The 27,944-nt window shown below is 46.0% G+C and overlaps 1 protein-coding gene across 4 annotated transcripts in view; it reads right to left on the bottom strand.

The window, feature by feature from the left end:
* The window catches only part of herc1 (HECT and RLD domain containing E3 ubiquitin protein ligase family member 1), a 251,209-nt gene that overhangs the window by 111,327 nt on the left and 111,938 nt on the right, over positions 1–27,944 (bottom strand). For all 4 annotated transcript variants that reach the window (XM_085972042.1, XM_085972044.1, XM_085972043.1 and 1 more), the window contains exons 24-29: positions 24,319–24,439; positions 11,623–11,680; positions 9,997–10,268; positions 5,903–6,118; positions 3,269–3,389; positions 164–401 (exon numbers count right to left, since the gene is read on the bottom strand). In XM_085972042.1, the coding sequence (XP_085828168.1) occupies positions 164–401; positions 3,269–3,389; positions 5,903–6,118; positions 9,997–10,268; positions 11,623–11,680; positions 24,319–24,439 (1,026 nt within the window). The remainder of the gene's footprint in view (positions 1–163; positions 402–3,268; positions 3,390–5,902; positions 6,119–9,996; positions 10,269–11,622; positions 11,681–24,318; positions 24,440–27,944) is intronic.

The following is a 27,944-nucleotide window of genomic DNA, read 5'->3' as shown; positions in this document are numbered from 1 at the left end:
TGTCAGTATAAATTTTTGGAATTGATGCAGAACAATGTGGTTTGAATGAACGCTCATGGCACAGCCATTAGCAGCAGGCTAGATCTCATGTTCGTCTCTCAATGTAATCATGATATCACTGTACCAAAGTAGTTACTGATAGAAAGTTGAAACTTATGCTTACCCTGTGGTGATGGCTAAAATCTGAAGCAATCTAGTGCTGGCAACCTTCAATGCTGTGCTGAGCTGAGACACACCGGGCTTTTGCATCAACTGCAGCGGCTGTCCTAGTATAGTGTCAGTACCACACAATTGGGATAATACATTCAACAAACCACTGGAGATTGCCAAAGAGACATCCACTGGCTGGTAACGCACGCTGAGTGCGAATACTGTAACCAGCAAAAGGCGCTGTTGGGCTCCTGAAAACAGGAATAAAAATAATAAGATGTATTTTTAACAATACTGACAAATACAAATACATGTTTTAATAAATAATGCAACAATGATAGCCAGAGTACTTTTAAAATATTTGCACTCTATATATTGAAAAAAGCTTTTGCATTGTACTCTATTGTAAAAATGTAAAGAACTAGTTCATCTTTCGCGGCGTTTCACACAGGAAGTCAAGACCAAGAGCAGTGTTCAGGTGTAATGGGGTTAGAGGGTAGGGGATAGATAAATTGGACCAGTGTGCAGACATATTTCAGTAGCCATTCAAGAACAAAGTTACATGCAAAGCCACCACCTCGCTGATCCTCATTTCTCTTTCTGACCTAGTACTGGCTGAAGTTTTAGGTTTGCGCGCTATTATGTGGCTCTCGCTGATGGGGAGAAAGCAATGCATCTTCTAGCATAACAAAGAAATGAAGCCGTGGATCACAATGTGCAACTAGTCACTCCCTTGCCAGAGTGGGGAAAGGGAGGATCAACTGACCAGAATAGCAGTACAGTGACATGGATTTCTAGATAAGTGTTTTCCTACATACAGGAAACTTTGTTATATCCGGCACCGACGGGACCGGCGTGTTGCCGATCTATCAAAACTGCCGGACATACAAAGTTAATGTTGAAGCATACGGAGGTTTTCATCTCCGTATCTGACAACAAACACTGTTGCTTAGCAACAGCTTCTAAAGAGGCAGCTGCAAGCGTCTCTAGCTGAAGCTGTTGCTATAGCTACAGACCTTGCAGTGCCTGACTGGGGGAAAAAAAAGAACAAGAACTAAAAATACTTATAGAAAACGGTTCCTGAATTTTGCCGTTAGATCGAGTATTCCGGACATACAACCTCCGGATAAACCAAAGTTTCCTGTATATGATGGGAACATCTTGTGTGTGTGTGTGGAAGTAGAACAAATCAGGAAGGAGAAAGATTAGTAAGAAAAGGAAATGAAATTGTCCTGATAAAGATATAGCACAAAAATAATCAGGTGGTAATACAAGTTTCACTAATGTGCACATGTTTATAGGGGGAAGAAAGGGAGGAGGGAAGGAAAGAAAAAGGATTGCATTTAAATAGTAGCTATTTTTTCTTCACCAAACCCAGTAATTCTATCAACAGGGTGGGACAGAGAGAAAAAGTAATGTGTCCAGGCAACATACCGGGGACTAACTTTAAAAAAAAGTGAACTCCTTATTAAATCCAGACAGAAAATACTTCATATACACAGCAGAAAATTGGAAATTGAGAGTTAAGTGAGCTACATTTCTAGAATTGAACAAAATGAAAATACAACAGTTTAGAGTCAGGTCTACTAACTATTAAATCACAAAAAGGCAGTTAATGAGTTTAATAGCTTCTGAGTAAGTATTTTAAAAATTTGGAAAGAGGTGAAAATGTGCTGCCTGGCATTCAAGCACCAAAAAGGCATTAGGCATAAAGGGGAGTGAAAAAAACAGCCGAGTAGGTAGTACAAGGCATTAGAAAAACAAGTAGTGGGGGGGGGGGGAGGGAATCCAAAGTGAAAGCAAATGATGAGGAAGGTGAATGGGAAAATGGGGGAGGACAATGACATATGATCTAAAATTGCTGAGTTGAAGCCACAAGCTATGGAAAGTTCAGTGAAGAGGTGATCCAATCTGGATTAGGCCAGTCAGTGTGGAGGGGACTGTACTGAAAGAGCGAATACTGTGTTCCAGATTGTAGAAAACGTCTAAATTGCTGCCTCACATGAAAGGAGTGTTTGGGACCCTGGACAGAAGACACAAACGGACAAGTTTTGCACAGGAAAGTGTCACATTATAGATGGAAGCAATCAGGAAAACAGGAGGCTTGTGGGATGGTAGTTAAGGATAAGAGGGACCCAGTCAGTTTTGTGAGGAGAGGAGGGAGATAGCAGAGGCACTATGGTTATGATCAAGAGCCCTGTCCACCCAACAATGAGAAACTTCAGCTGAGGAAAAAGGGACACATATCAGGAGTTTCAGTATAGAAAATCCCCTCCATTTTGTTCCATCCTATAACAGGTCTTGCTCATCTCCCAGCTTTAGTTCCAATGAAGGGCTGCACTATAAAATAATAACTATCTTTTCCCTTTAGAGTCGACGGACCTGTAGTATATTTCATGTATACGTTACACCAGTATTTTCATTGCATTTCATTATTCTAGTTATTAAAGATGCAATCCTATTCAGAAAACCATTTTTTCAATACTTCAGCCACGATTTTACAGAATAGCATAGCTGAATCAAGCATAACTGATGAATGTGCCATCAAACACACCCTTAGATTTCAGTTTACATGACTTTGACTTGTGTTAACGGTGATTATTCTTAAGCAAAACAAAAATACAGCTGTAACATGAATGGTTTTACATTCTTCAGCGACCATTAAAAGTTGTACATACGCATTACAGCTTTAAAAAAATGCTTGTAATGCTGAATTCACGCTTGAGCACATTTTACAGCTGTATCTTGGGGAATGGGAAATATTCTGAAGATCAAGTAGCTGGCTCTTAGTACAGCAAGAATGAAATGCAACCATTAGCTTTTAGAAGGGTCAGAAATAGAAGCTAGTTGAATAGAATAGAATACAGAACTTGGATACTGAACAAAATTCTATTGCAGACCAGCAATATTGCAAGTATATTCTACAAATCTCTTGCTAACATTATTCATTGATGTGCTTTGCATTCAGTTTCTGGCTTTATACACCTTTCTAAAACATAATGGCGATGTAAGAGGAGGAGGAAAATGAAAAGATGATGACAGCTGACACTTTTTAAGTGAACTCTATAACCATCAGTGTCTCAACTCCCAGTTTTGATGCTACACCTCAGCTCCTTACCAACGTGGTGCTTGTTTGCCTGCAAAGCCCGCTCTAGGGTGGCCGACAGCTGCTGGTAGATCTTATGAACCGCAGCCTGGATATCCATCTGAATGTTTCTCCTGGCAGCCCTGATGCCATCCTAAATGATCAAATTAGTAAGTCCTGTAAATGATCAATCATCTCCGCACACTACACCCAAATATCATTAATATTTACAAACATACCGGAATTTAAAGGAAGACTTAAATTTCTACAGTGCTTTTCACAACCTCCGAACATCCCAAAGCGATGTACAGCCAGTGAAGTACTTTTTGAAGTTTAGTCACTGTTGTAATGTAGGGAAATGCAGCAGCCAATTTGCGCACAGCAAGCTCCCACAAACAGCAATGAGATATGGCCAGATAATCTGTTTATTGGTGATGTTAGTGGAGGGATAAATATTGGTCAGGATACCGGGAAGAACTCCTCTGCTCTTATTTGAAATAGTGCCATGGGGCCTTTTATGACCACCCGAGGGGGCAGACGGGGCATCAGTTTAATGTCTCATCTGAAAGGCGGCACCTCTGACAATGTAGCACTCTCTCAGCACTGCACTGGAGTGACAGCCTAGATTTTTGTGCTCAAGTCTTGGGAATCAAACCCACAACCTTCTGACTCAGAGGCTAGAATGCTACCAACAGCTATGGCCGACACTTTCATAAACTTTAATTTCACAACATATTTAAGAATATGTAATATATTTTAAAAAATCTTACACCTGTGCACACTTCCTGTCACCTTTTTCCATTATAGACTAATTTGTCTACATTTAGAATGGAAACTGCCAATGGAAATGTGTCAAACTGTAATTACACCCTATCCCCAGTGGAGCTGCTGCACTGCCACCACTTGTAAGAGGGTATAATTACAATGCAGTAAGTTTACAGAGGCAGTTTATCATCAGAAGTGTGGACAAAGAGGAATTTATAAATCAACTAGAGAAATAAGGACAGAATGTACATCTATAAATTTGGGACTGAATTCTATCTGTGTACCCTGCTCCTATTAGCCACTGGCCTCTAAGCCCTACTTCAACTGAAAACTACAATTGGCTTGTATGTGCAAAGCCATGGGAGATGGAATAAGGTTAGACTTGGGGGAGGGGGTGTATCGGGTGGGTTCCCTTACAGGTATGCAGTCCCCCCTGCCCAATTTTCCTGTATTCGCTGCACTCAGGAAGGACAGCAAAATCTGCCCCTATACTCTTCTTGAACAAGTAGGGTTTTTGTATTCAGTTATTTACAGAATTATTCAGCCATGGCTCAGTAGTAGCACTCTATTCTTTGAGTCAGAGGATCATGAGTTCAAGTCCCACTAGAGGGGCTTGAATTTGCCATTTTCCCAACCCAACTACAGCCCAGCATACAACATCTGGGAGCTGCTGGATCAAGGCAGTAGCCTGACAATGACATTACATGCTACTCCTTACAGTACTGAGCTTCTATACTTACGGCAGTGTTGAAAATACTTTCCCCATAATATCAAGTGATGCTCAGCCATCAGGATTTTTTTTATTTTTTTTTATATAAATACAAAGCTGTCTTTCACTGGTGGGTTCCACCTCTCACATTAGCAGAGAGCTACCCACCAGTCACACCGATCTGAATGCATTGCATCCCCATTAATAACATTGGGGGAGCAATTTCCCTGCCCCTGCCAACCCCATCCCCAGGTCAGCTCCTTCAGTTGGGCAAGTGCTGGGAATGCAAAGCCAACCCAGGTTTTGATTTCATGGAGTGAAGGCCTGAAGGACAGATCCAACTTTGTCCCAACTGGGGAGGGGGATTTACAGGGGGTGGAGACACCCCTCCACAGAATCAAAGCTTGTAAGATTTCAGGAAAACACGTGGGTTGGCAAATATAGCAATTTTCTGCAAAATCTGATTTGGAATAATTTCTACATCCAAGAAGGTGGTAGTGACTAAAAATGAAAATCCTTAAATAATAGTTTGTATTTATATAGCACCTTTAACATAGAAGAACATTGAAAATGTAACAGATATGCAGTACATGAGCTACAGGAAACTTTGGTTTATCCGGAGGTTAACTGTCCGGAATGCTCAATCCACCGGCAAAAATCAGGAGCCGTTTCGTTAGGTGTTTTTTCTTTTCGTTGCTTTTTTTTTCCCCACCAGTCAGGCTCTGCAAGGTCTCGCTGAAGCTCTTGCTAAGCTGCAGAGACGCTTGCAAGGTACGGCCGACTGTTTAGAAGCTGTTGCTAAGCAACAGGGTTTGTTGCCAGATACGGAGCTCAAAATCTCCGTATGTTTCAACATTAGCGCTGGTTTGTCCGGCAGTTTTGATGGGACGGCAACAGCTCGGTCCCGTCGGTGCCGGATAGCACAAAGTTTCCTGTATTATGTCAAAGTCCATTAATATAATGAAATTTAGAATACCAAGAAAAGGGTCTATTTGGGAGTTGTGTGTGACTGGTTTTGTGTGGTGTTTCCATGGATCCCCTTACCCTTTTAAAACAGGATTCTTAAAATAAAAGGTACTTCAGTAAACTGGAGCCTTGTTATACAACCACAGGCTTGGAATTTCAGATTATTCTCCGCCCCCCATCTCTCCCCACAAAACACAGTCGATCGGATGATTCCACTTGGCGAGTACCTGATAGTGATGCAGTTGAACACTTTCTCCTTTGATTCCTGCAGTGCCTACTGTGCCCAGGCCAAAGCATCCTGCCAGGAACTGTAATCGGACTGAAGTGAGCAAAGATGCAGAGTGGAACCATGAAGCCAGGCAATTACTTCCTGCTGACTGGCTGCCCTTCTCCTCCATTCCAGAGAGCAACACCAGGATTTGATGAAGTGCTGCCAGGCGAAGCTAAAAAGTGTTAAACAGAAAGTATTACTTGCAGAATGTCATACTCATTCAATTCAATCCTTTACCTCAAATGAGGAATAAAAACAGATAATGCGGGAAAGTTTGCAGACAACACAAAGCTGGGTGGGCGTGTGTGCTGTGAGGAGGATGCAGAGAAACTCCAGTATGATTTGGACAGGTTGGGTGATTGGGCAGAAGCAATTTAACGTGGATAAATGCGAGGTTATCCACTTTGGTGTCAAAAACAGGAAGGCAGATTATCTGAATGGCAATAGATTGGGAGAAGGGGAAGTGCAACGAGACCTGGGTGTCCTTGTGCACCAATCGCTGAAGGTAAGCATGCAGGTGCAGCAGGCGGTTAAGGCGGCAAATGGTATGTTGGCCTTCGTAGCGAGAGGATTCGAGTACAGGAGCATGGATGTCTTGCTGCAGTTGTACAGGGCCTTGGCGAGACCACATCTTGAGTATTGTGTGCAGTTTTGGTCGCCTTATCTGAGGAAGGATGTTCTTGCCATGGAGGGAGTGCAGCAAAGATTCACCAGGCTGATACTTGGGATGGCAGGAATGGCGTATGAGGAGAGATTGGGTCGATTGGAGTTTAGAAGAATGAGAGGGGATCGCATTGAAACGTATAAAATTCTAACAGGACTAGACAGACTAGATGCAGGAAGGATGTTCCCGATGACCGGGGGAGTCCAGAACCAGGGGTCACAGTCTAAGGATAAGGGGTAAGCCATTTAGGACAGAGATGAGGAGGAATTTCTTCACCCAGAGAGTGGTGAACCTGTGGAATTCTCTACCACAGAAGGCAGTAGAGGCCAATTCATTAAATATATTCAAGAAGGAGTTAGATATATTTCTTACGGCTAAAGGGATCAAGGGATATGGGGAGAAAGCAGGGACAGGGTACTGAATTTGGATGATCAGCCATGATCTCATTGAATGGTGGAGCAGGCTTGAGGGGCCAAATGGCCTACTCCTGCTCCTATCTTCTATGTTTCTATGTTTGAAATGAGTATAAACCCATGGCTCCCACAGCTACAAAAGCAAAATACTGCGGATGGTGGTTATCTGAAATAAAAACAGAAAATGCTGGAAATACTCAGGTCAGGCAGCATCTGTGGAGAGAGAAACAGAGTTAACGTTTCAGGTTGATGACCTTTCATCAGAACTGGAAAACGTCAAGAGATATAACAGGTTTTAAGCAAATGTAGAGGTAGGGAATGCGGGGAGGGTAGGAAATAACAAAAAGGACGGTCTGTGAAAGGATGGAAGGCAGGAGATACTAAAAGACAAAAGGTATGATTGTACAAGGCAAAAGGAGATGGGTATTGGGACAAGTAAAGAAACAAAAGATGGGTCGAGAGGAGGTGTAAGTGGGAATAGCAGAATCATCAACAGCTGCCGTCCGAAAAAACAGGGGCAGAGGTTATAGTCGATGTTAGGCACTTTGCATCCTTCTGGACTTAATAGAATGAGGTGGTGCTGTTCCTAGAGCTTACATTGAGCTTTGTTGGATCAGTGTAAGAGGCAGAGGTCAGAGAGGGAGTGGAGCGGAGAATTAAAAAGTGACAGGCGACCAGAAGCTCGGGGTCACACTTGTGCACCGAACAAAGGTGTTCCGCAAAGTGGTCGCCCAATGTGTGTTTGGTCTCCCTAGTATAGAGGAGACCGCACCGTGAGCAGCGAATACAGTACACTAAACTGAAAGTAGTACAAGTAAACCGCTGCTTCACCTAGAAGGAGCGTTTGGGGTTCTGGACAGTAGGGAGGGAGGGGGAAGATGTGTTTGGTGGTGGGATCACGTTAGAGGTAGCTGACAGGGCCCTCGACAGTGTCCGTTCCGTTTCCCGTACTTCTGCCCTCACCCTCCCTCCCAGCACCATGATAGGGTTCCCCTTGTCCTCACCTTCCATCCCACCAGCCTCCACATTTAATGGGTCATCCTCTGGCGTTTCCGCCACCTACAGTGTGATGCCACCACCAAACACATCTTCCCCTTGTCCCCCCCAGCATTCCGATAGGACCGTTCCCTCCGCGACATCCAGGTCCACTCCTCCAATCACCCCCAACACCCACTCCCCTTCATATAGGCTCATCATTACCTCTTGGCGACTCTTCCGATGCCCTCCGCCACTTGGTTTCCAGTTTCCTGGCCCTAACCTTCTCCTTTTCACCATGGACATCCAATCCCTCTACACCTCCATCCCCCACCAGGATGGCCTGCGGACTCTCCGCTCTTTCCTTGAACGGAGTCCCCATAGACCACTACCCTCCTCCACCTGGTTGAACTTGTTCTCACATTGAACAACTTCTCCTTTGACTCCACTCACTTTCTCCAAATAAAAGGTGTTGCTATGGGAACCCGTATGGGCCCTAGCTACGGCTACCTTTTCATGGGATATGTGGAACACTCTGTTCCAGTTCTACTCAGGTCCCCTCCCTCGCCTCTTTTTCCAGTACTTTGATGACTAGATCGGTGCCGTTTCCTGCTCTTGCTCCGAACTGGAAAATTTCATCAACCTTGCTTCCAATTTCCAACGTTCCCTTGCCTTCACATGGTCCATTTCAGACTCTTCCCTTTGCTGACTTCTTGGTCTCCATTTCTGGGAATAGACCATCGACCAACATCCACTATAAGCCCACCAACTCCCAGAGCTACCTTGACTACACTTCCTCCCACTGTAAATTTCTATGATTCTGTGACTATTCCATTCTTCGTTTCTCAGACGCCATTGCATCTGTTCCGGCGATGTCACCTTCCATACCAAAGCTTCAGATAGGTCTTCCTTTTTCCTCAACCAAGGATTTAAAGTAATTGGTAGAAGGATTAGAGGGGAGTGAGGAGAACTTTTTTCACCCAGAGGGTGGTGGGGGTCTGGAACTCACTGGCTGAAAGGGTGGTAGAGGCAGAAACCCTCATCGCATTTACCAAGTACTTGGATATGCACCTGAAGTGCCGTAACCTACAGGGCTACGGACCAAGAGCTGGAAAGTGGGATTAGGCTAGATAGCTCTTTTTTGTCAGCAGACACGATGGGTCGAATGACCTCCTTCTGTGCCGTAAACCTCTATGATTCTATGGGCTAAAAATTCAGTTTGGGGCGCCCAGCTCGCCGGAATTACCGCTGCGCGCTGAGCCACTTGCGCCATCGGGATATTCAGTTTCAGCGCCCCAAGTGGAAGCCGGCCGCTAAACAAGGGTTTCGGTGCCCCGCTTGGGGCGCTGAAACTGAATATCGGCGCGCAAAGTGCCGCAGCGCCACCCGCTGCGGCACGGCAGGCTGCGGTACTGCAGGCCTTCCTCCCACTGTTAAGGGGGAGGTGCCTGCAACAGTGCGATCCCCGCTCGCGAGTGCCGGCAAATGAGCCCGGCACCAAGGAGAAGTGCCGGGCTCTCGGGAAACAGCCGGCAATGCCGCGGGGGGGGGGGGGTTTGAGGCCGGGGACGGAGGTGCGGGCAGGCGGCCGCCGAAAAACCGGCCGGCCGCACCTCCACCTTAATTCGGCCCACTACCGCCACAGGTAGGCCCCTGTGTACCGGTCGCTGTTTGCGGCCGGCGCGGAAGAGGCGGCTGCGACCTAATATGGTGCTCGGGGCGGTAGCGGGGCGCTGTGCACACCGATGACGTCATCGGTGGCGGCGCAGCGCTACAGGCTAACGCCGCCATTAGCGCCCCGCTAAATATCGCGGTGGTTGTGGCCAGAGGCGCAAAAGCCCTCTTTGGGCGCAAACTGGTGGCGCAGGCCACTGAATTTCTAGGCCGATGACTTTCTCCATACAGCAGAACAAGTGTATAAATGCAAGCCTTCAAGTGAAAGGTTTCTGCCCTTGTAGTTGACTGGACTAAATACTTCCAAGAACCCCCGCTGCTTACCTCAGACCTAAGCTGCTGCTGCTCCATGGCGATGATGGTAGCCTGGGGGTTGGAGGACATGTTTTCTTCGGGCTCTTTAAAACCTGGGGAAGTTCCCACACCTCCACTTACAAAACTAACAATGTTTTCAATGAATGTGTGGATTCCAAGCGACCGATTCAGATCCAAATCTGATGCATTATACAAGTTGGAAGCACCATAAGACAGATCCCTGCTGTGTTTCAGCCGTGTCCAGGAGGCTCTCAGGGAGTCTGTTGGGCTATAAGGAGGTCCTGTGGAGAATGAAGCAAAAGAAAGATGACAACATAAGCAAAGATATTTGCATACAAGAATACAATAAACACCTTTGTGTGTTCTCTCCTATTTATACTATAACAAGCAGATCAAAAAACAAAGAAAAAGTCATGCATAAAGCAGATTAAAAACAACATGAAGTGCCAGGATCTTACTTATTTTATTCCAAAGGGAAAAAAAGGGGACTTATTGTCCATCTGTGCAGGTCTCGAAGGCTCCAAGCTAAAAATTCTATTAATGTTTTATTTTTCTAAGCACTGCTGCACAAGTACATAGCAAACTTGAACAAAGTTACAAAAGCTTGTAGCAAGGGAACTCCCAGAGCTACCTCTATATGGTGATACAGGTAAACAATAACTAACGTCTGGTCATTACATTGCTTAAGCTGCGAACCTCCGGCGGGCAAAGAGGCACCAACACGAATGACAATCCGACCTACTAGCCCAACAATCATGGAGCGTAACAGATGGGACAAACCAACACTGCTACAGTTACGGGACAGTATATACTGGATGTTGGAGAATATACGTAGGCAAGCTTTAAAAAGAGTAACCATACCATCAGTTACTTGCTGACAGCTCCCCTGGTTTCTGGGACTCAACTGGCCAACAAGAAATAAACACACTACTACATAAAATCAGAAGACAAAAGGAGACATTTGACAACACATGCTTGGAAAGTTTATGTTTGAAGCAGCGGAGTGCTTTGGGCATGATTTAACCTTGACATTCTGACCAGCCATTAGAAGGTTTCCCAAGAACAGTTCAAACTGCCATGCCATACAAAGTATTATTTCTCTGACAGCTTTTACATTGGTCTTACAAGCCTCAAATAATTGAAGATATTTGAATATAACACTGAACTAAATTTAGGCTTGACTATAGCTGTTTACACAGATTGTGTTCTTTCACATTATGCACAAAGTATGCACTCAAATATGTTTCCTGTTTTCCCCGAACACAAGAACTTTGATCATTGGCCACAATTACGCAGAGAGTCGGAGCAACCGATGGTGCTAGTAAATTTCACTCAGTCACGCCTGCACTAAATATATCATGCTCGAGATTAAACACAAGACAAGGATAAGAGATTCTCCAAATGGCTCAGGTTTGGCACCAACTTTTAAAAACTCTCATTTAAAAATGAAAATGATATACAAGTATTATTACAAAAATTCTGTCCACGGCAGTGTAGCGACACCGATACAAATCAATTAAACAGAAACGAACAAGGACAATTCTGGATCAACTGATATGATATTCTAGGACAACTCATTCCAGCATTACATTAACATCTAAATTACAAAAGCAGAGATCTACACAATAGACTCACCCCTTTTTCTCTGAACTGATGCCAAATCTAAATCCACGTCCACATTTCTTCTGGAGTTCTTTAAAAAAAAAATACATTGGTACATTTTAAAATGCATTTCATTTTTTGTTCAGTCAGTAAACCATAAAAAAAATGACAACTTTATTCCAGTTTAAAAATAGGGTCCGCAAAGTTGTGAATACATCTTTTAGCCTTCTGACCACTGCAGTTGAGTTTACTTATAACTTCATCTGGGAATGGTCAAGCTCAAGGAAACACTGAAAATATTAATTGGCACAGCCAATTTTCTGCTTTGATGTGTAAAAATAAGGGCCGTCAAGCGGTTAAAAAAGGTAATTGCAATTAAAATGTTTAATCCTGGTTTTAATTGCATATATAAATCGATACAATTACTGCATCATCTGATTCAAGTTTGTTTTCTACCGATGCGATTATCATCCAAAAGCAAAAGCCTAGTTTCCTATTTCTGGATTCATGCAAATCTTCTGTACTTCTAACATAGCCCCATACAGGAAACTCTCTGATATCCGGCACTGACGGGACCGAGCTGGTGCCGTCCCATCAAAAGTGCCGGACATACCAGCGTTAATGTTGAAACATACGGAACTGAAAAGCTCCGTGTGAATCAACAAACCCTGTTGCTTAGCAACAGCTTCAAAACAGTCGGCTGCAGCTGCAAGCGTCTCTAGCTGAAGCTGTTGCTATAGCTACAGACCTTGCAGTACCTGACTGGGGGAAAAAAAGCAACGGGAACTAAAAAAAACTTAAAGAACACGGCTCCTGATTTTTGCCGTTAGATCGAGTATTCCGGACATATAACCTCCGGATAAACCAAAGTTTCCTGTATATGCTCACGAATCAGAGTCATCCAGTAACGTGGCTGTGCTTGCAGATGAACTCTGCTCTGCAGCGTTCTGGGAGGGACCTCGGGACAGTGCACCAAGTTTAAATCCAGGTGAAGAATGCTACCTGTCAGCACGAAACACTACGGTTGGTATCCATTGTTACCTTCCCCCGGACAGCACGGTGGAGCCTGGTATCACCACTTTTGGTATCAGAGGCACATCCTGCCACTTGCCAGTGAAGGGTATTCGCTCACAGCACCATTACGAATTAAAGTTAATTTCACCGAGGCTTTAAAACCACCCTGTGTAAATATTATTGTGCAAGTGGTTGGTGCATTCGTATGGCCTGAACTTTAAAAAAATCTTCATCCGGTGGTATGGCATACCATGGAGCACCGAGGAGTGGGATCAGAGTTGTTATTCCCCTTCTACAAACTATCAAGTTCTCAATCTCAATTATGAAGTTAGAAAGTGCCAAGCCAAGACTAAGGCCTCGATTTTCATTGGGCCGTGAGGCGGGCTTTTAGGCGTGCGGGGGGGTTAAAATCACAAAACCTGGGGGTCGCAACCGCCCCCCCCCCCCCCGCACGCCATTTTAACCTAGGTGTGTCTGATTGAGCCGCATCAGTCCCGCCTGCAACAGGCAGGACTGGTCTTTAGGGCCCGTAAACAGCACTGATTGGCCTTTATAATTCCATTTTAACAGGCCCTTGCCTGTTTAACCCTTTTCCCACGCAAAACGTGCTTGGTGGGGATGACGCCTGTGAAACCTGGCGTGAACACTATTGGCTTGCTGACTATCAGCTTGATGCGCTATCAATTACTCATAAAAGACTGAGAGTTAGAAGAGTAACTAAAGGCTTTTATTAACAACAGAATGGAGGTCTGCCTCGAGTGGTCGACCGGTCCAGGATACAAAGGGCTGGGGAGCAGTCACCTTTATACTAGGACCTGTGGGAGGAGTCAGCCGAGGCATGTCCAGGCATGTACACAGTGGAATACAAACAGGACAAACAGGAATACAAACAGTGGTTTACCACACAGCTGCAGGTCCAACATCAAAGAGGATATTTGATCAGTCATCATTTGCAGGTGGCAGGACTTTGTCGTGTCAGGTCTGGGGGAACTTTTAGAAGGCATAACCACAGCTGTGGAAGGTTGGAGCCTCACAGACTTCTCCAGTGTGACCTCCTGCGAGACCCCTCTCGCCACCCTCACTCAGCGCTTCCTCAACTGAGGCACCTACCAGAAGCATGGGAGGCCTTTTTTTCCTTCCCCTCTTGGCATTAGAGGACCTCCAGCCCCATTCGCGAAATGAGACATGCCACAACTGCAGAAGTTGCCATCAAAAATGTTTTATTTACAATAACCAACTGATGGCATTTTTAAAATAAACACATTTCACCCAAGTGACTACCTCTGTGACTATTTGTGCAGTATCTTTCTCTTATGCGTGCACCTACGTGGTGCTTCCCCTGTGGCTTCAGCAGATGTGGAGGTCCCTTGCTCACTTTCCTGCTGCTCCTGTCTCGACACCTTTGGCAGGCGTCCTCTGGGGTGGCGAGCCTGTGAGGGCTCGTCAGCAGTCTGCTGCTCCTGCGGCTGTGCAGGGGTTGAGACCTCTATCTCACTTGGGTGTGGACTCCAGCGGGGCTCTGACCGAGGGCTCTGCAGTGGCATGGAAGTGAGAGCGCTTGGAGAGGCGCCCCACTTCCTTGAGGTCTGCCACCAACCTCCCTCTCATGGGTCAGGTCCCCCTCAGTGCCTGCAAATGGCTTGAGAGCAGCTTGCTGCACATCAGGGGGGCCATGGGGACCCGTATCTGCAATGGCAGTCCTACTCAGAAGGACTTCCATGAAGGTCTGGTTTCTCTGTTAAATAGATGCCCATCGCTCCTCAAGAGATGTCATTCTATTCTGAACACTCACCATGTTTTCCATACCCTGGTGACTAACCTCCTCCATGGCCGTAGCCCTCCTCTCCTCTACCATAGCCAGCCTTACCATGGAGGCAGCAATCATTTCCACGTAGGTAGCCATCCTTTCCGTGGTGATGCGTTCATGCGCCAATGACTCCACAAAGGCTCTGTTCACGTTCGCGATAGACTCCTCCATTCGCTCCACATAGGCAGCGACCCTAGAGACAAAACCTGTCAGAGACTCCTGCATCTGTGCCTGGAGTTCCATCACCTCTGATCTTACGGATGGACCCAGAGGCAGAGGGTCGACATGCAGCTGAGCCGAGCTGGCAGAGTCCTGCGCCCTCCGACGAGGACTCTCCACTGCTGTCCCTGTCTCCACAATCTGCTGATGCTCACTTGTGAGCTGTGATACACCAGGTGACAACTCTACTCTATGTCCTGAAGGTCCCACCGAGGTGTGAGTGTCTGCGCTGGTGCTGGGTGTGCTTATTTCTGATGACGCTGCACCCTCAGAGGTTGCAGATTCCTCGGAGGAGTCCGGCTGCTCAGGCTCTTCCTCCTGCACCGGGGGCTCTTGATGGTCCTGTGGGGGAGTCAAGGAAAAAGTTAGAGATGTGATGCCAAGGTTACATGCACATTGCATTTTGCAGATGATCATAAGTCCATATGATGTAGCTTCAGAATCATTATCAGCGACTCATGCAATGCTAATGAGAGAGATGGAAAACTATTCTGTCACCAGCTTGCAGGGATGCTCCTGCCTGTCCTTCCCCAATGTCCACATCTCGGTCAGCCCCGGAAATCTCCAGGGCACCTTCCTCCCAGGGGGTGAGCTGGGCTAATGAGGGCGGCCCTCCTCCTGTCCTGGCTCGCGCTCTCCTGTTGTGAGCTCTCTTTTCCTGCAATGAGGGGGACAAGCAGAGGTTGAGTGAGAATGAAGGAGTGCAGAGATTGCATAGCATAGATACTTAGAAGGAGACAAAGATGGAGTGAGGTTGCAAGACAAAGGGCCCTCCCTGTGTGTAGTCAGTTGTGTTCAAAGCATCAGAGTGAGAGGGAGTGTGAGGGCTGCATGGTGGAATAGTTCTGTGATTGTGAGCATAGAGAGGGAATGGCTAAGGGTGTATGGATGCGAGTGTCTAGTGGGATGTGCAGGAAGAGAGTGCTAAAGCTGAGTGCTGGTGAGGAAAGGCAATGGGGAACAGATTGAGGGTGATGGAAACTTCATACAGTACTTACTTTTCCAGTGCGAAGGTGGTCATGGAATCTTTTCCTGCACTGCAACCACGTTCTTCGCGTCAGCCCCAAGGAGTTGACTTGACCTGCCACCTCTAGCCACACAGCCTTGGTCTGGCTGGGAGGCCTCTTCCTCCCTGAAGAAGGGAAGAGGACCTCCCCGTGAGCCCTAGCACCATCCAATAATGCCTGTAGTGAAGCCTCATCAAATTTGGGCGCCGATCTGGCCCTCCTGCTGGCCGTTCCTCCTGCAGGCTCTTGTGCCATCTTAATGTTGAAGGTTGGAAGCCTGCAGAGGAAGCAAGGTTTGCTGTAGACCTTAAAAGCAGCAGCAATGATGACGTCATATTCTGCGACTTTCTGACTGGAAATACTCAATTGCCAAGGCTTCCCACACGCTGGAAATCAATTGGCCAATTGTGTTAAATTTGCATCAAGCTCACAGACCCATTGACAATTGTGTCGGAATCACTACATTCGGGGAAACCGCCAATTCCCCGCACCTGAACTAAAATCGACCCCTAAATGTCTCCTCACAGAGAGTGGGGGGAAAATAATGAAGTCACCGAGTGACTGTTCTTGCACAGTTTAGTCAATGATATCGGCTGAAACCAGAGGGGAGATCACCTGTCTGCCCACTTGCTTGAAGTTAGTGCACGGCCCAACGACATAAGGAAAGGAATATTAAAACAACTTCAAAATGCAAAGCTTGTACCTTTGCAGAAAAAAACTCCTGCATGCATAACCTCCACGATTAACGAGAGTTAAAACCAGTTAATCACCAGAAAAATTAATGCGTTAATCGCAGAAGTTAACCGATTAGTTGACGGCCCTTGTAAGAATGCATCAAATATTAACCTGGTTGCAGCTAAAAGCTGCCAATTTTCTCAAATCCTGGGCTCTGACTCGTACCTCCTGTAGATCAGCTAACTGAATGCTCACCAGTCAAATGGTCAATATTTGAAAGCAATGCAGAGTAGCTTCAATTGACAAAAAGGTGCCCCTGTTGTATGAATGGCATGTGTCTTTTGTTCAACTCACAGCTCAACACATATACCAGTGTTGACTTTTCCACCATGGGCTTTAATTTGCTTCAACACAATGTTTGTACATTAAGTGAATGAATTATTTTAAGTTAGTCACAAGTGTACTCAGTGCACTTTCTTGGCAGTCAGGTGCATAACAACTAACATTACTGAGCAGCCAAACAGAATGCAACTGGAAAAATACTGTGGCAATCACCTACCAACTTCCTTAACAGGCATGTAAACACTTTGAAGACTGTATTGTGTCAAACCATCTATGGAGTGCACAAATACGAGCACTCATGGAGTGAGCAAGATGGCCATAAAAAGCCTGCTTCACAGATGAGACCCTGACGACCATTATGGACTGTGTGAGGGAATGGAAAAATTGCTCTCTACAGGCCAGAAGTGCCAGCTATTAACTAAAATGTTGGTCTACTGGCATGGAAAAGAATCACGTAGGAGGTAAACTCCATGGCCAAGAGCTTCCGCATGATTTCCACCCAGATAGCAGCTTAATCTGGGCGGAATCAAATGAAATAGCACTAAAGCTTGTGGAATTTTAAGCGCAAGTCGAGTTGGGCCCATAAGCACTTTACGCTGGAGTTATGCGCTGGTTCAAAAGTCCAGTCACCCTAAGCATGCCCCGCCTACAAAGTTGGCCACACCCCCAGGTCAGAATGGTGAGTTTCCGCCAATCATGCCCGTTCAGGGGCGTTCATTACACTGTACAGGAAACTCTCGTTTAAACGGCACCTAAATATCCGGAATTCTCTATTAACCGGCAAAATTCATACTCCGAAAACACCTCAATAACCGGAAATGTTGCTGAGTCCGAGTCTCCCGCGGTGGCCAAGTTAGTCAGTGGGGGTCGTTCTCCAAACTGCCACTACTCGGCTTCTTGGCGCTGTCGGAAGTCCGAACACCTCAATAACAGGAGTCTGACTCTATTAAAAATAGCCTCGGTAGATAACCCTCTCCGTCATCCGGAATTTTAAATCAAGCGGCACCATCCCGGTCCAGTCGGTGCCGGATACCAGAGAGTTTCCTGTACCCAGATTCTCGGGTGCACAGGAACACATGGTCACAGGAGTCCAGCATTAATCACCTGTACCTGCAGTGAACAGCAGTCAATTGAAGTCTGACCCAGGTCTGTTTCTCCTGCTGCTGCAATTACTTGAAATGCAGTCATTGACCTGCCCTTGACCAGCAGTCAACTGGAGCCACACAGGGGTGGCCCGTTCTGTTGCAGTAATTCGTTATTTGAAGACCGGTGACCAGCAGTCAACTGGAGCCACACAGGGGTGGCCCATTCTGTTGCAGTAATTCGTTATTTGAAGACCGGTGACCAGCAGTCAACTGAAGCCAATTAAAAAGCAAGACCAAGAGCATTAAATCAGTTAGTTGAGGGACGGCTCATTTTCTGGCAATCCCACTCCTCTGTGATGCTGCAGAATGCCACGTTCCAGTCACACATCAATTACGCTGCTTGACTGCGCTGATTCATGGGAGATTTTGCGGTTGGGTCTATTATAATGAGTTTGCATGGAAATCTGGGCATAACTTCACGTCTGCAAAGCTGCCGCAGTGTCCAGTGCATTCTGGGCGCACTTGGCCGATTGGGCCCCTAGCAGAAACTCCACGGTGTCTACAATCTACCATAATTGGAAGGATGCATGGAAGAAAACCGGCCAGGTAAGTAATGAGGATCCCCAATTAACTCACTGCTATGTGCTGGTATAAGTATATTTAAAATGAGTGGCAATTACTGTATCTTACATTGGCAGAAACGCCTGTTCATCCAAGGTGTAGGTTTTAACTAGATCTGCCTGAATGTGTTCCACCCCAGCAAGTTATGGGATAAATTTGGGTTGGTAATACTCTTGTGTGAAACTAATGAGGTCATAAAGGATATTTTCAATGTATTACAACAGGCCACAAAAAGCAGATTTGACACGAGTTGTCAAAGGTGAGAGTTTTCAATCTTCAAATACAGTATCATACGAACTGCACCACTAGCCTCATCCTCTGCTCAATTCACTACATCCCATCTGTCACCCACCAACAATCTCCAGCAATCAGTACGCAAATTCAATTCATACGCTTTACCTTACCCAATTAGCACAGTTTCAAACCTCACCCACAACTCATGGCTCACACACACTGGCAGCTCTTCAACCATGACAGCCACATCATCCAAACATATTGCAGAACACACACTGACACATTTCCCTCTTTCTTGCAGGAGAAGGTGGTGCAGAACAGGAAGCAGCAAAAAAGCTGGAGGAAAAGCGTGCCTGCGTGTTTTAACCTTCATCGAGGAGACAGTGCTGGCCATCATGGGAAAGCGTATCACTCAGACCGTTACCACTGGCAGTGCTGGAGGCTTCGATAATGAGGGTCTCTGCATTCCTAATCCTCCTCCTTTCTTCCCACTTCTCCTGTATCCCACAGTCTGACTAACAAGCTGTGGACGGTGTCAGCACACACTACTTACTTTCTCCTCTCCCAGCACCAAAGCCCAACCCTTGTCCCTTTTTCATTTCAGATACCCAAGAACTGGAACCTTCCAAGCCAGAGAAGAGGAAGAAGACATTGATGTTGAAGAGACACAGTCACTCGATCTTGCACTCGCAGCCACCAGCTCAGAGGCTGGCACTGCGCATACTATAGAGGATAGGATAAAGAAGGGATCTACACATCGTGAGACACCGGGCATAAGTGCTCAGGAGCCACGGCAGGGCGGAAAGGATACCACAGGTGCCAGCGCAGCAGAGGGAGAGATGGCACACTAGTTCTGTTGCAGGGGAGTCAGATGAGGACTTTGATGGCCCAGGCTATAAAAGGCAGCTGATGGGCATGCACAACCAAATGCATGGTGCACTGGAAAGCCTGCACACAATGTCAAGGAGCATGGAGGAGTCCATCTCCAACTTGGCACAGGGCTTTGCACAGAGACTGGAGTCCATCTTTCCAACCTGAACATGTGATCACCTACATGGGTGACTTTAATCTACATATAGATTGGGCCAACCAAATTAGTAACAATACTGTGGAGGAGGAATTCCTGGAGTGTTTACGGGATGGTTTCCTGGACCAATATGTCGAGGAACCAACCAGAGATCAGGCCATCTTAGACTGGGTATTATGTAACGAGAAAGGATTAATTAGCAATCTTGTTGTACGAGGCCCCTTGGGTCGGAGCGATCATAATATGATCGAATTCTTCATTAAGATGGAGAATGGAGTAGTTGACTCAGAGACTAGGGTCCTAAATTTAAATAAAGGAAACTACGATGGTCTGAGGAGCGAGTTGGGTAGGATTGATTGGGGAATGTCACTCAAAGGGTTGGCGGTGGATAGGCAATTGCAAACATTCAAAGACCGAATCGATGAGCTACAGAATTTGTTCATCCCAGTTTGGCATAAAAATAAAACAAAAAAGGTGACTCAACCGTGGCTAACAAGGGAAATTAGGGATAGCATAAGATCCAAGGAGAGGACATATAAATTGGCCAGAAAAAGCAATAATCCTGAGGACTGGGAGCAGTTTTGGATTCAACAAAGGAGGACAAAGGGATTAATTAAGAAAGGGAAAATAGAATAGGAGAGTAAGCTAGCAGGGAACATAAAAACTGACTGTAAAAGCTTTTATAGATATGTGAAGAGAAAAAGATTGGTGAAGTCAAGCGTAGGTCCCTTGCAGTCAGAATCAGGGGAATTTATAATGGGAAACAAAGAAATGGCAGACCAACTAAATACATACTTTGGTTCTGTCTTCACAAAGGAGGACACAAATAACCTCCCAGAGATGCCAGGGAACATAAGGTCTGATGAAAGGGTTGAACTGAAAGAAATCAGTATTTGTAGGGAAATGGTGTTAGGAAAATTGATGGGACTGAAGGCCGATAAATCCCCAGGGCCTGATAATCTACATCCCAGGGTACTTAAGGAAGTGGCCCTAGAATAGTAGATGCATTGCTGGTCATCTTCCAGAACTCGATAGACTCTGGAACAGTACCCATGGATTGGAGGGTAGCTAATGTTACCCCACTATTCAAAAAAGGTGGTAGAGAAAAAGCGGGGAATTATGGACCGGTAAGCCTGATATCGGTAGCGGGGAAAATGCTAGAATCCATTATAAAAGAAGATGCAATAGCAAAGCACTTGGAAAGCAGTGACAGGATCGGACAAAGTCAACATGGATTTACAAAAGGTAAATCGTGCTTGACTAATCTACTGGAATTTTTTTGAGGATGTAACTGGTAAAATAGATAAGGGAGAACCAGTGGATGTGGTGTATTTGGACTTTCAGAAGGCTTTCGATAAGGTCCCACATAAGAGATTAGCGTGCAAAATTAAGGCACATGGGATTGGGGGCAAGGTATTGACTTGGATAGAGAACTGGTTGGCGGACAGAAAGCAAAGAATTGGAATAAACGGGTCCTTTTCCGAGTGGCAGGCAGTGACTAGTGGGGTACCGCAAGGATCGGTCCTAGGACCCCAGCTGTTCACTATGTATATTAATGATCTGGACGAGGGAATTGGATGTAATATCTCCAAATTTGCAGACGACACAAAGCTGGGTGGGAGGGTAAGCTGTGAGGAGGATGTCGTGAAACTCCAGTACAATTTGGACAGATTGGGTAGAAACGTGGCAAATGCACTATAATGTGGATAAATGTGAGGTTATCCACTTTGGTGGCAGAAACAGGAAGGCAGATTATTATTTGAATGGCAATAGATTGGGAGAAGGGGAAGTGCAAAGAGACCTGGGTGTTCTTGTGCACCAGTCGCTGAAGGTAAGCATGCAGGTGCAGCAGGCGGTTAAGGCGGCAAATGGTATGTTGGCCTTCGTAGCAAGAGGGTTCGAGTACAGGAACAAGGATGTCTTGCTACAGTTGTACAGGGCCTTGGTGAGACCACACCTTGAGTATTGTGTGCAGTTTTGGTCGCCTTACCTGAGGAAGGACGTTCTTGCCATGGAAGGAGTGCAGCAAAGATTCACCAGGCTGATACCTGGGATGGCAGGAATGACGTATGAGGAGAGATTGTGTCGATTGGGCTTATACTCACTGGAGTTTAGAAGATTGAGAGGGGATCTCATCGAAATCTATAAAATTCTGTCAGGCCTGGACAGACTAGATGCAGGAAGGATGTTTATGATGGCCAGGGAGTCCAGAACCAGGGGTCATAGTTTAAGGATAAGGAGTAAGCCATTTAGGACTGAAATGAGGAGGAATTTCTTCACCCAGAGAGTGGTGAACCTGTGGCATTCTCTGCCACAGAGAGCGGTGGAGGCCAGTTCATTAAATATATTCAAGAAAGAGTTGGATATATTTCTTAAGGCTAAAGGGATCAAGGGATATGGGGAGAAGGCAGGGACAGGGTACTGAATTTGGATGATCAGCCATGATCTCATTAATGGCGGAGCAGGCTCGAAGGGCCGAATGGCCTACGCCTGCTCCTATCTTCTATGTTTCTATATTTCTAGTACATCTGGGGAACCCACCATGAGGCAGCATCTGATGACCGATGTCACAACTTGCATTACAGCACAAACAGCTTCCATCAAAGCTCAGACTGCTGCCTTCGAAGCTCAGACTCCTGCCACCTCCAACTCTGGGTACCACTGTTGAAAGTAGCTTCCAGGGAATCACAGCAGTCCAGCAATCCTGTTCTCCAACAGATTACCAGGGTTGCGGAGGTGCCGCCCCGGGAGAGTGGCAGTGGCTCCATAGAACAGGAAGGTGATGCCCTCGCTCAGGATGTCAGTAATCCTGCTCCCACCAGTGCCCTTGCTGTTGTCCGTCAGCCAGTCGGTCCAGACTGCTGCAGCGCAGGTCGAGATGGTGAAGTCTGAAACCAGGCCCAGAGCTGTTCAAGGTCACCATCCAAGGCCATCTGCACAGCAGCCTTCCACCACTCATGCTGCAGCCAGTGGGGAAGCACCCATAGGAATACTAGGGAAGGTAAAAACACATGGAAGACAGACACGAAGGGAATCCACAAGGGTGATTAGTTTCATTTTGTACCTATTATTTAATGATCAAATTGATAAATTTAGATTTGAATTTGCATTTGGTGATGGGTTTATTTCCACAGTGAACGGAGAGGAGAAGCAATGTTGTCAGAAAGAGGACGATGTGGTGATCCAGTGAGCGAGGAGAGATACGGAGTGTAGGACTGTTGGTGAATGGGGACGTGTAGCTGAGGCTACTGGTATCATTCATGTTCACGTAGAGCCCTGGCAGAAAGAAGCTACCCAGTTGTAGCCTCCCTTCCTCTCTTCATTCTCCCAGTCATGTTCAATTCCCAGAGGAAGGCCTACCAGGCCACCCATGTCTGGATGCAGCTTCTTTCAGCACAATATTTTAAATGACACAAAAAGTACAGCAAGACCACTCCCTGTAGAGTACCGAATTGTTAGCCAAGTATAGGAAACCTCCAAAAACGTGCATAATTGCACCAGCAGCCCAAAGAAACAATCCAGCAATTAACCTGCAAGTAATTCATGAGCCCTTTAAATAACGCTGGTTGGGGGAGGGGTTGGTCTTTCGTGCCATTTAACGTCACGTTCAGCTCACATAATCACAACAGTGCAGATAGAGGCCATTTCGGCCCATCGAGCCTGCACCGACACATATCCCACCCGATCCCCGTAACCCCTACACCAACACATATCCCACTCTATCCCCGTAACCCCACGTATTTAATCCCCCCTAACACTAAGGGTCAATTTATCATAGCCAATCAACCTAACCCGCACATTTTGGACTGTGGGAGGAAACCGGAGCACCCGGAGGAAACCCACGCAAACACGGGGAGCATGTGCAAACTCCACACAGACAGTCGCCCGAGGCCGGATTCGAACCCGGGTCCCTGGCGCTGTGAGGCAACAGTGCTAACCACTATGTGCGAGGTTAAGACACAGCATTGGCTGGAGTGTGGCATTCCAAAATGGCAGCGGTGGCTTCAAATCAGCATTGCACACGGATTTGCGTCACGATCTGCCTGCTGCCGGCGGTCATTAGGCACGCGCGCGCGCAAACCCCTTTACCAAGATGGCATCCCGAGCACTTCCCGTCGGAAGTGTGCGTGACGCCTCTTGGACCCCATTTTGAAACCTTAGGTGGCCATGTAGCACCTAAAAATCAGGCGCAATTTAACTCCTGAAGGATCATGGCACTTGGCTCCAACAATATGACTTTCCCCAGCCACAACATAGCATGCCCTCCTGCAGTTATATATTATAATTTCCCAGACTGGTCTGACAGATCTGTCTGCCTGATCAGTTGCACACTGACTTGAAGCCACCACTGCCAATTTGGAATGCCACACTCCAGCCAATGCTGTGTCATAACCTCGCACAGCTGAACACTACATTAAATGGCATGAAGAACTCCCCCACCAGCGCTATTTAAAGGGATCATGAAATACTTACAGGTTAGTTGCTGGATTGTCTGGCTTCTCTGGATGAAACTAACAAATTGTGTGTCTTCAAGGCTGCACAAACATGTTTCACGTAGGAGCCTTACAACTGAAAGGCAGACCTTTCAAACCAGCAGTCTGCTTGCAGTAAAACCCAGGTACTAGCCCACAGAGCCACTTGCTCTGCCGAGTTACCATTTATTATTATTGAAGCAACCTTTACGATTGACATACTCACAAATGCACATCCTTCCTCGTCAGATTCAGGCTGAGACAAGTCCGATTCGCTTCTTGATTTAGTCAGTTTGTAGGTAGAATTGGATTGCACAGATTGGCTCTCTGCTGTCAAGCTTTCACTCCTAGAAGAAATAAATCTAGTTATCATGGAAGTCCTCCACAAACTTCAAGTTAAATACTTTACGTAATAGACTTCTTGTGAAATTTTAAATCACCTAAATCCAAGATTCAAGGCAAGGCTGGTCAACATAAGCAGTAACACTGATTTGGTCATTAAATGAAATGAGGTACTCTTTACTTTTGCATTTTATTATTGTAGTGTCTAGAACACACTAATATTAGTTCTACATTAAAATAAGGTAGGAATTCGAAGCAGTTACAAACATACTTTAACAACAGAAAAGGCTGGAAATACTCAGCAGGCCAGGCAGCATCCGTGGAGAGAGAAAGAGAGTCAACGTTTCAGGTCTGGGACCCTTCTTCTAACCAACTCAAAGCAAAACTCAATACATTTGTTCTAGGTAGAGTTTGGAAATCAAAGAACCCAGAGTCCTAGACCCATATGATACAAAGTTCTAGGAACTTGCATTATTATTCAGCTGCAAGAGGAAAAAATCTGTGTTGTTAAGATGTATGATGCATGCACGTAGTTCCATTTTGATCTGTGTTTTGGATAGGCAGAATTTCAAACCTTCACAGGATGGTCAACAAATTTCCACCCTATCTTCAAGAAAGTATGTAAAGAGGGTTCAGCTAGAAGTATCTTAAACCCATTAACTCTCTGACTGAGCCAAAGGGAGAAGGCTAGTTTACAGAATGGTAGCCCGAGGTCTAGATCAGTCATGTCAAGGGAGAAGGCTAGTTTACAGAATGGTAGCCCGAGGTCTAGATCAGTCATGTCAAGGGAGAAGGCTAGTTTACAGAATGGTAGTCCGAGGTCTATATCAGTCATGTCAGTCAATAGAATGTTGCAACAGTTTGTGGAGCACCAGACATACGTTTCAAGTTGCATATTGTGGTAAACCACTGTTTGTATTCCACTGTGTACATGCCTGGACATGCCTCGGCTGACTCCTCCCACAAGTCCTCGTATAAAGGTGACTGCTCCCCAGCCCTTTGTATTCTGGACCGGTCGACCACTCGAGGCAGACCTTCATTCTTTTGTTAATAAAAGCCTTTAGTTACTCTCTTAACTCTGTCTTTTATGAGTAATTGATAGCGCATCACATATCTAGTGTAGTTACTCTAACTTGTATTCTCGAAGCAGAAATTGTGTCCTATTGATCATCAGCAGTCTGATGTTTTTAAAATCTGGAGGTAATAGATTGTGCAAAGCTGAGATTTTGTGCTGAGTAATTTCATCCGATAGCAAGCAACAGACTCCACTAATGAACTGGTGGAAAACCAGTTGAACCATTCCTTGGATATCAACCCAAACAGGAACAGAGTACAATCCAGTAAGGCCTGTGAGCAGTTTGCACAGTTGTCCCTAAAAGACAAAGTGAATGAAACTAGAGGCTAATTAAAGAATCCTGTTTCACCCAACACTCCGGAATGTCACAATTTCAGATTAGTGCAATGTGTGCATGCAGGTTGTTGCAAGGATATCGGCACCAATGCATTGGCAGTAGTAAAGGAATTTGCCATGTTGGGGTGTTGTGATAAAAGCTCTCTCTCGAGCAACTACAGCTGGTGTTGCTCTCCTCAGCAACACAGTAACTAAGAATTCTTGGATCTTGAAGCTTTGATGGAGGATGTGAAAGCAGGTAATTCAGAGTCAAATTAGAGGTAGGTTTCCAAAAGCAGTGTCCTCAACACAAGACCGTTTCTTTTCCAAAGGTGAGCTGGGAGTCTTTCCTTTAATTAGTTCCTGAGATGTGGGCATCGCTGGTAAGGCCAGCATCATTGCCTATCGATTAATTGCCCTAGAGAAGGTGGTGGTGAGCCGCCTTCTTGAACTGCTGCAGTCCGTGTGGTGAAGGTACTCCCACAGTGCTGTTAGAGAGTGAGTTCCAGGATTTTGACTCAGACAATGAAGGAACGGCGACATAATTCCAAGTCAGGATGGTGTGAATTGGAGGAGATGGTGTTCCCATGTGCCTGCTGCCCTTGTCCTTCTAGGTGGGAGCGCTTGCGGGTTTGGGAGGTGCTGTCGAAGAAGCCTTGGCGAGTTGCTGCAGTGCATCTTGTAGATGGTACACACTGCAGCCACGGTACGCCGGTGGTGGAGGGAGTGAACGTTTAAGGTGGTGGATGGGGTGCCAATCAAACGGGCTACTTTGTCCTGGATGGTGTCAAGTTTCTTGAGTGTTGTTAGAGCTGCACTCATCCAGGTAAGTGGGCAGTATTCCATCACACTCTTGACTTGTAGATGGTGCAAAGGCTTTGGGGAGACAGGATTTGAGTCACTTGCCACAGAATACCCAGCCTCTGACCTGCTCTTGTAGTCACAGTATTTATGTAGGTCCAGTTAAGTTTCTGGTCAATGGTGAGGAACTCGACGATGGTAATGCAATTGAACGTCATGGGGAGATGGTTAGACTTTTTCTTGTTGGAGATAATCATTGCCTGGCACGAATGTTACCTGCCACTTATCAGCCCAAGCTTGAATGTTGTCCAGGTCTTGCTGCATGCAGGCATGGACTGCTTCATTATCTGAGGAGTTGCAAATGGAACTGCACAGTGTGCAATCATCAGCGAACATCCCCACTTCTGACCTTATGATGAGGGAAGGCCATTGATGAAGCAGCTGAAGATGGTTGGGCCTAGGACACTGTCCTGAGGAACTCCTGCAGCGATGACCTGGGGCTGTGATGATTGACCTCCAACAACCACCTTACTTTGTGCTAGCTATGACTCCAGCCAGTGAAGAGTTTTCCCCTTGATCCCCATTAAGTTCAATTTTACTAGGGCTCCTTGATGCAACACAGTCAAATGCTGCCTTGATGTCAAGGGCAGTCACACTCACCTCCGGAATTCAGCTCTTTTGTCCATGTTTGGACCAAGGCTGTGATGAGGTCTGGAACAGAGTGGTCCTGGCGGAACCCAAACTGAGCATCAGTGAGCAGGTTATTGGTGAGTAAGTGCCGCTTGATAGCACTGTCGACGACATCTTCCATCACTTTGCTGTGATTGAGAGTAGGCTGATGGGGTGGCAATTGGCTGGATTGGATTTGGCCTGCTTTTTGTGGACAGGACATACCTGGGCAATTTTCCACAATGTTGCGTAGATGCCAGTGTTCTGGCTGTAGTGGAACAGCTTGGCTAGAGGTGTGGCTTCAGCACGACAGCCGGGATGTTGTTGGGGCCCATGGTCTTTGCTGTATGCAGTCTAAACAATTTACTTGTAAATGGTCATAAAGCACCACTTTTCAACTAACAAAAGTCCAACATTTTAGAATGGATGATTAAAACCGGGTCCTCTCTATCTGTACCAACAGTCAGAGAACCCAGACAAAACAAAGGTGTAAGGGGAAGACAGTGTGTATTATTGTCAGGGACAAGAAGTTTAATCCGAACAGTGAAATAAAACAAAATTAAAAAGGCACAGGTTGGAGATACATACCAGGATGTACAGATTAGTGAGCACATGCAATCATGTTTCATGAAATGTGGCAGATACTGACA

Source organism: Somniosus microcephalus, chromosome 32, assembly GCF_052327205.1.
Source record: "Somniosus microcephalus isolate GS21.2 chromosome 32, FLI_Smic_1.0, whole genome shotgun sequence".
Lineage (NCBI taxonomy): Eukaryota > Metazoa > Chordata > Chondrichthyes > Squaliformes > Somniosidae > Somniosus > Somniosus microcephalus.
This window is presented reverse-complemented; position numbering and strand designations above follow the sequence as displayed.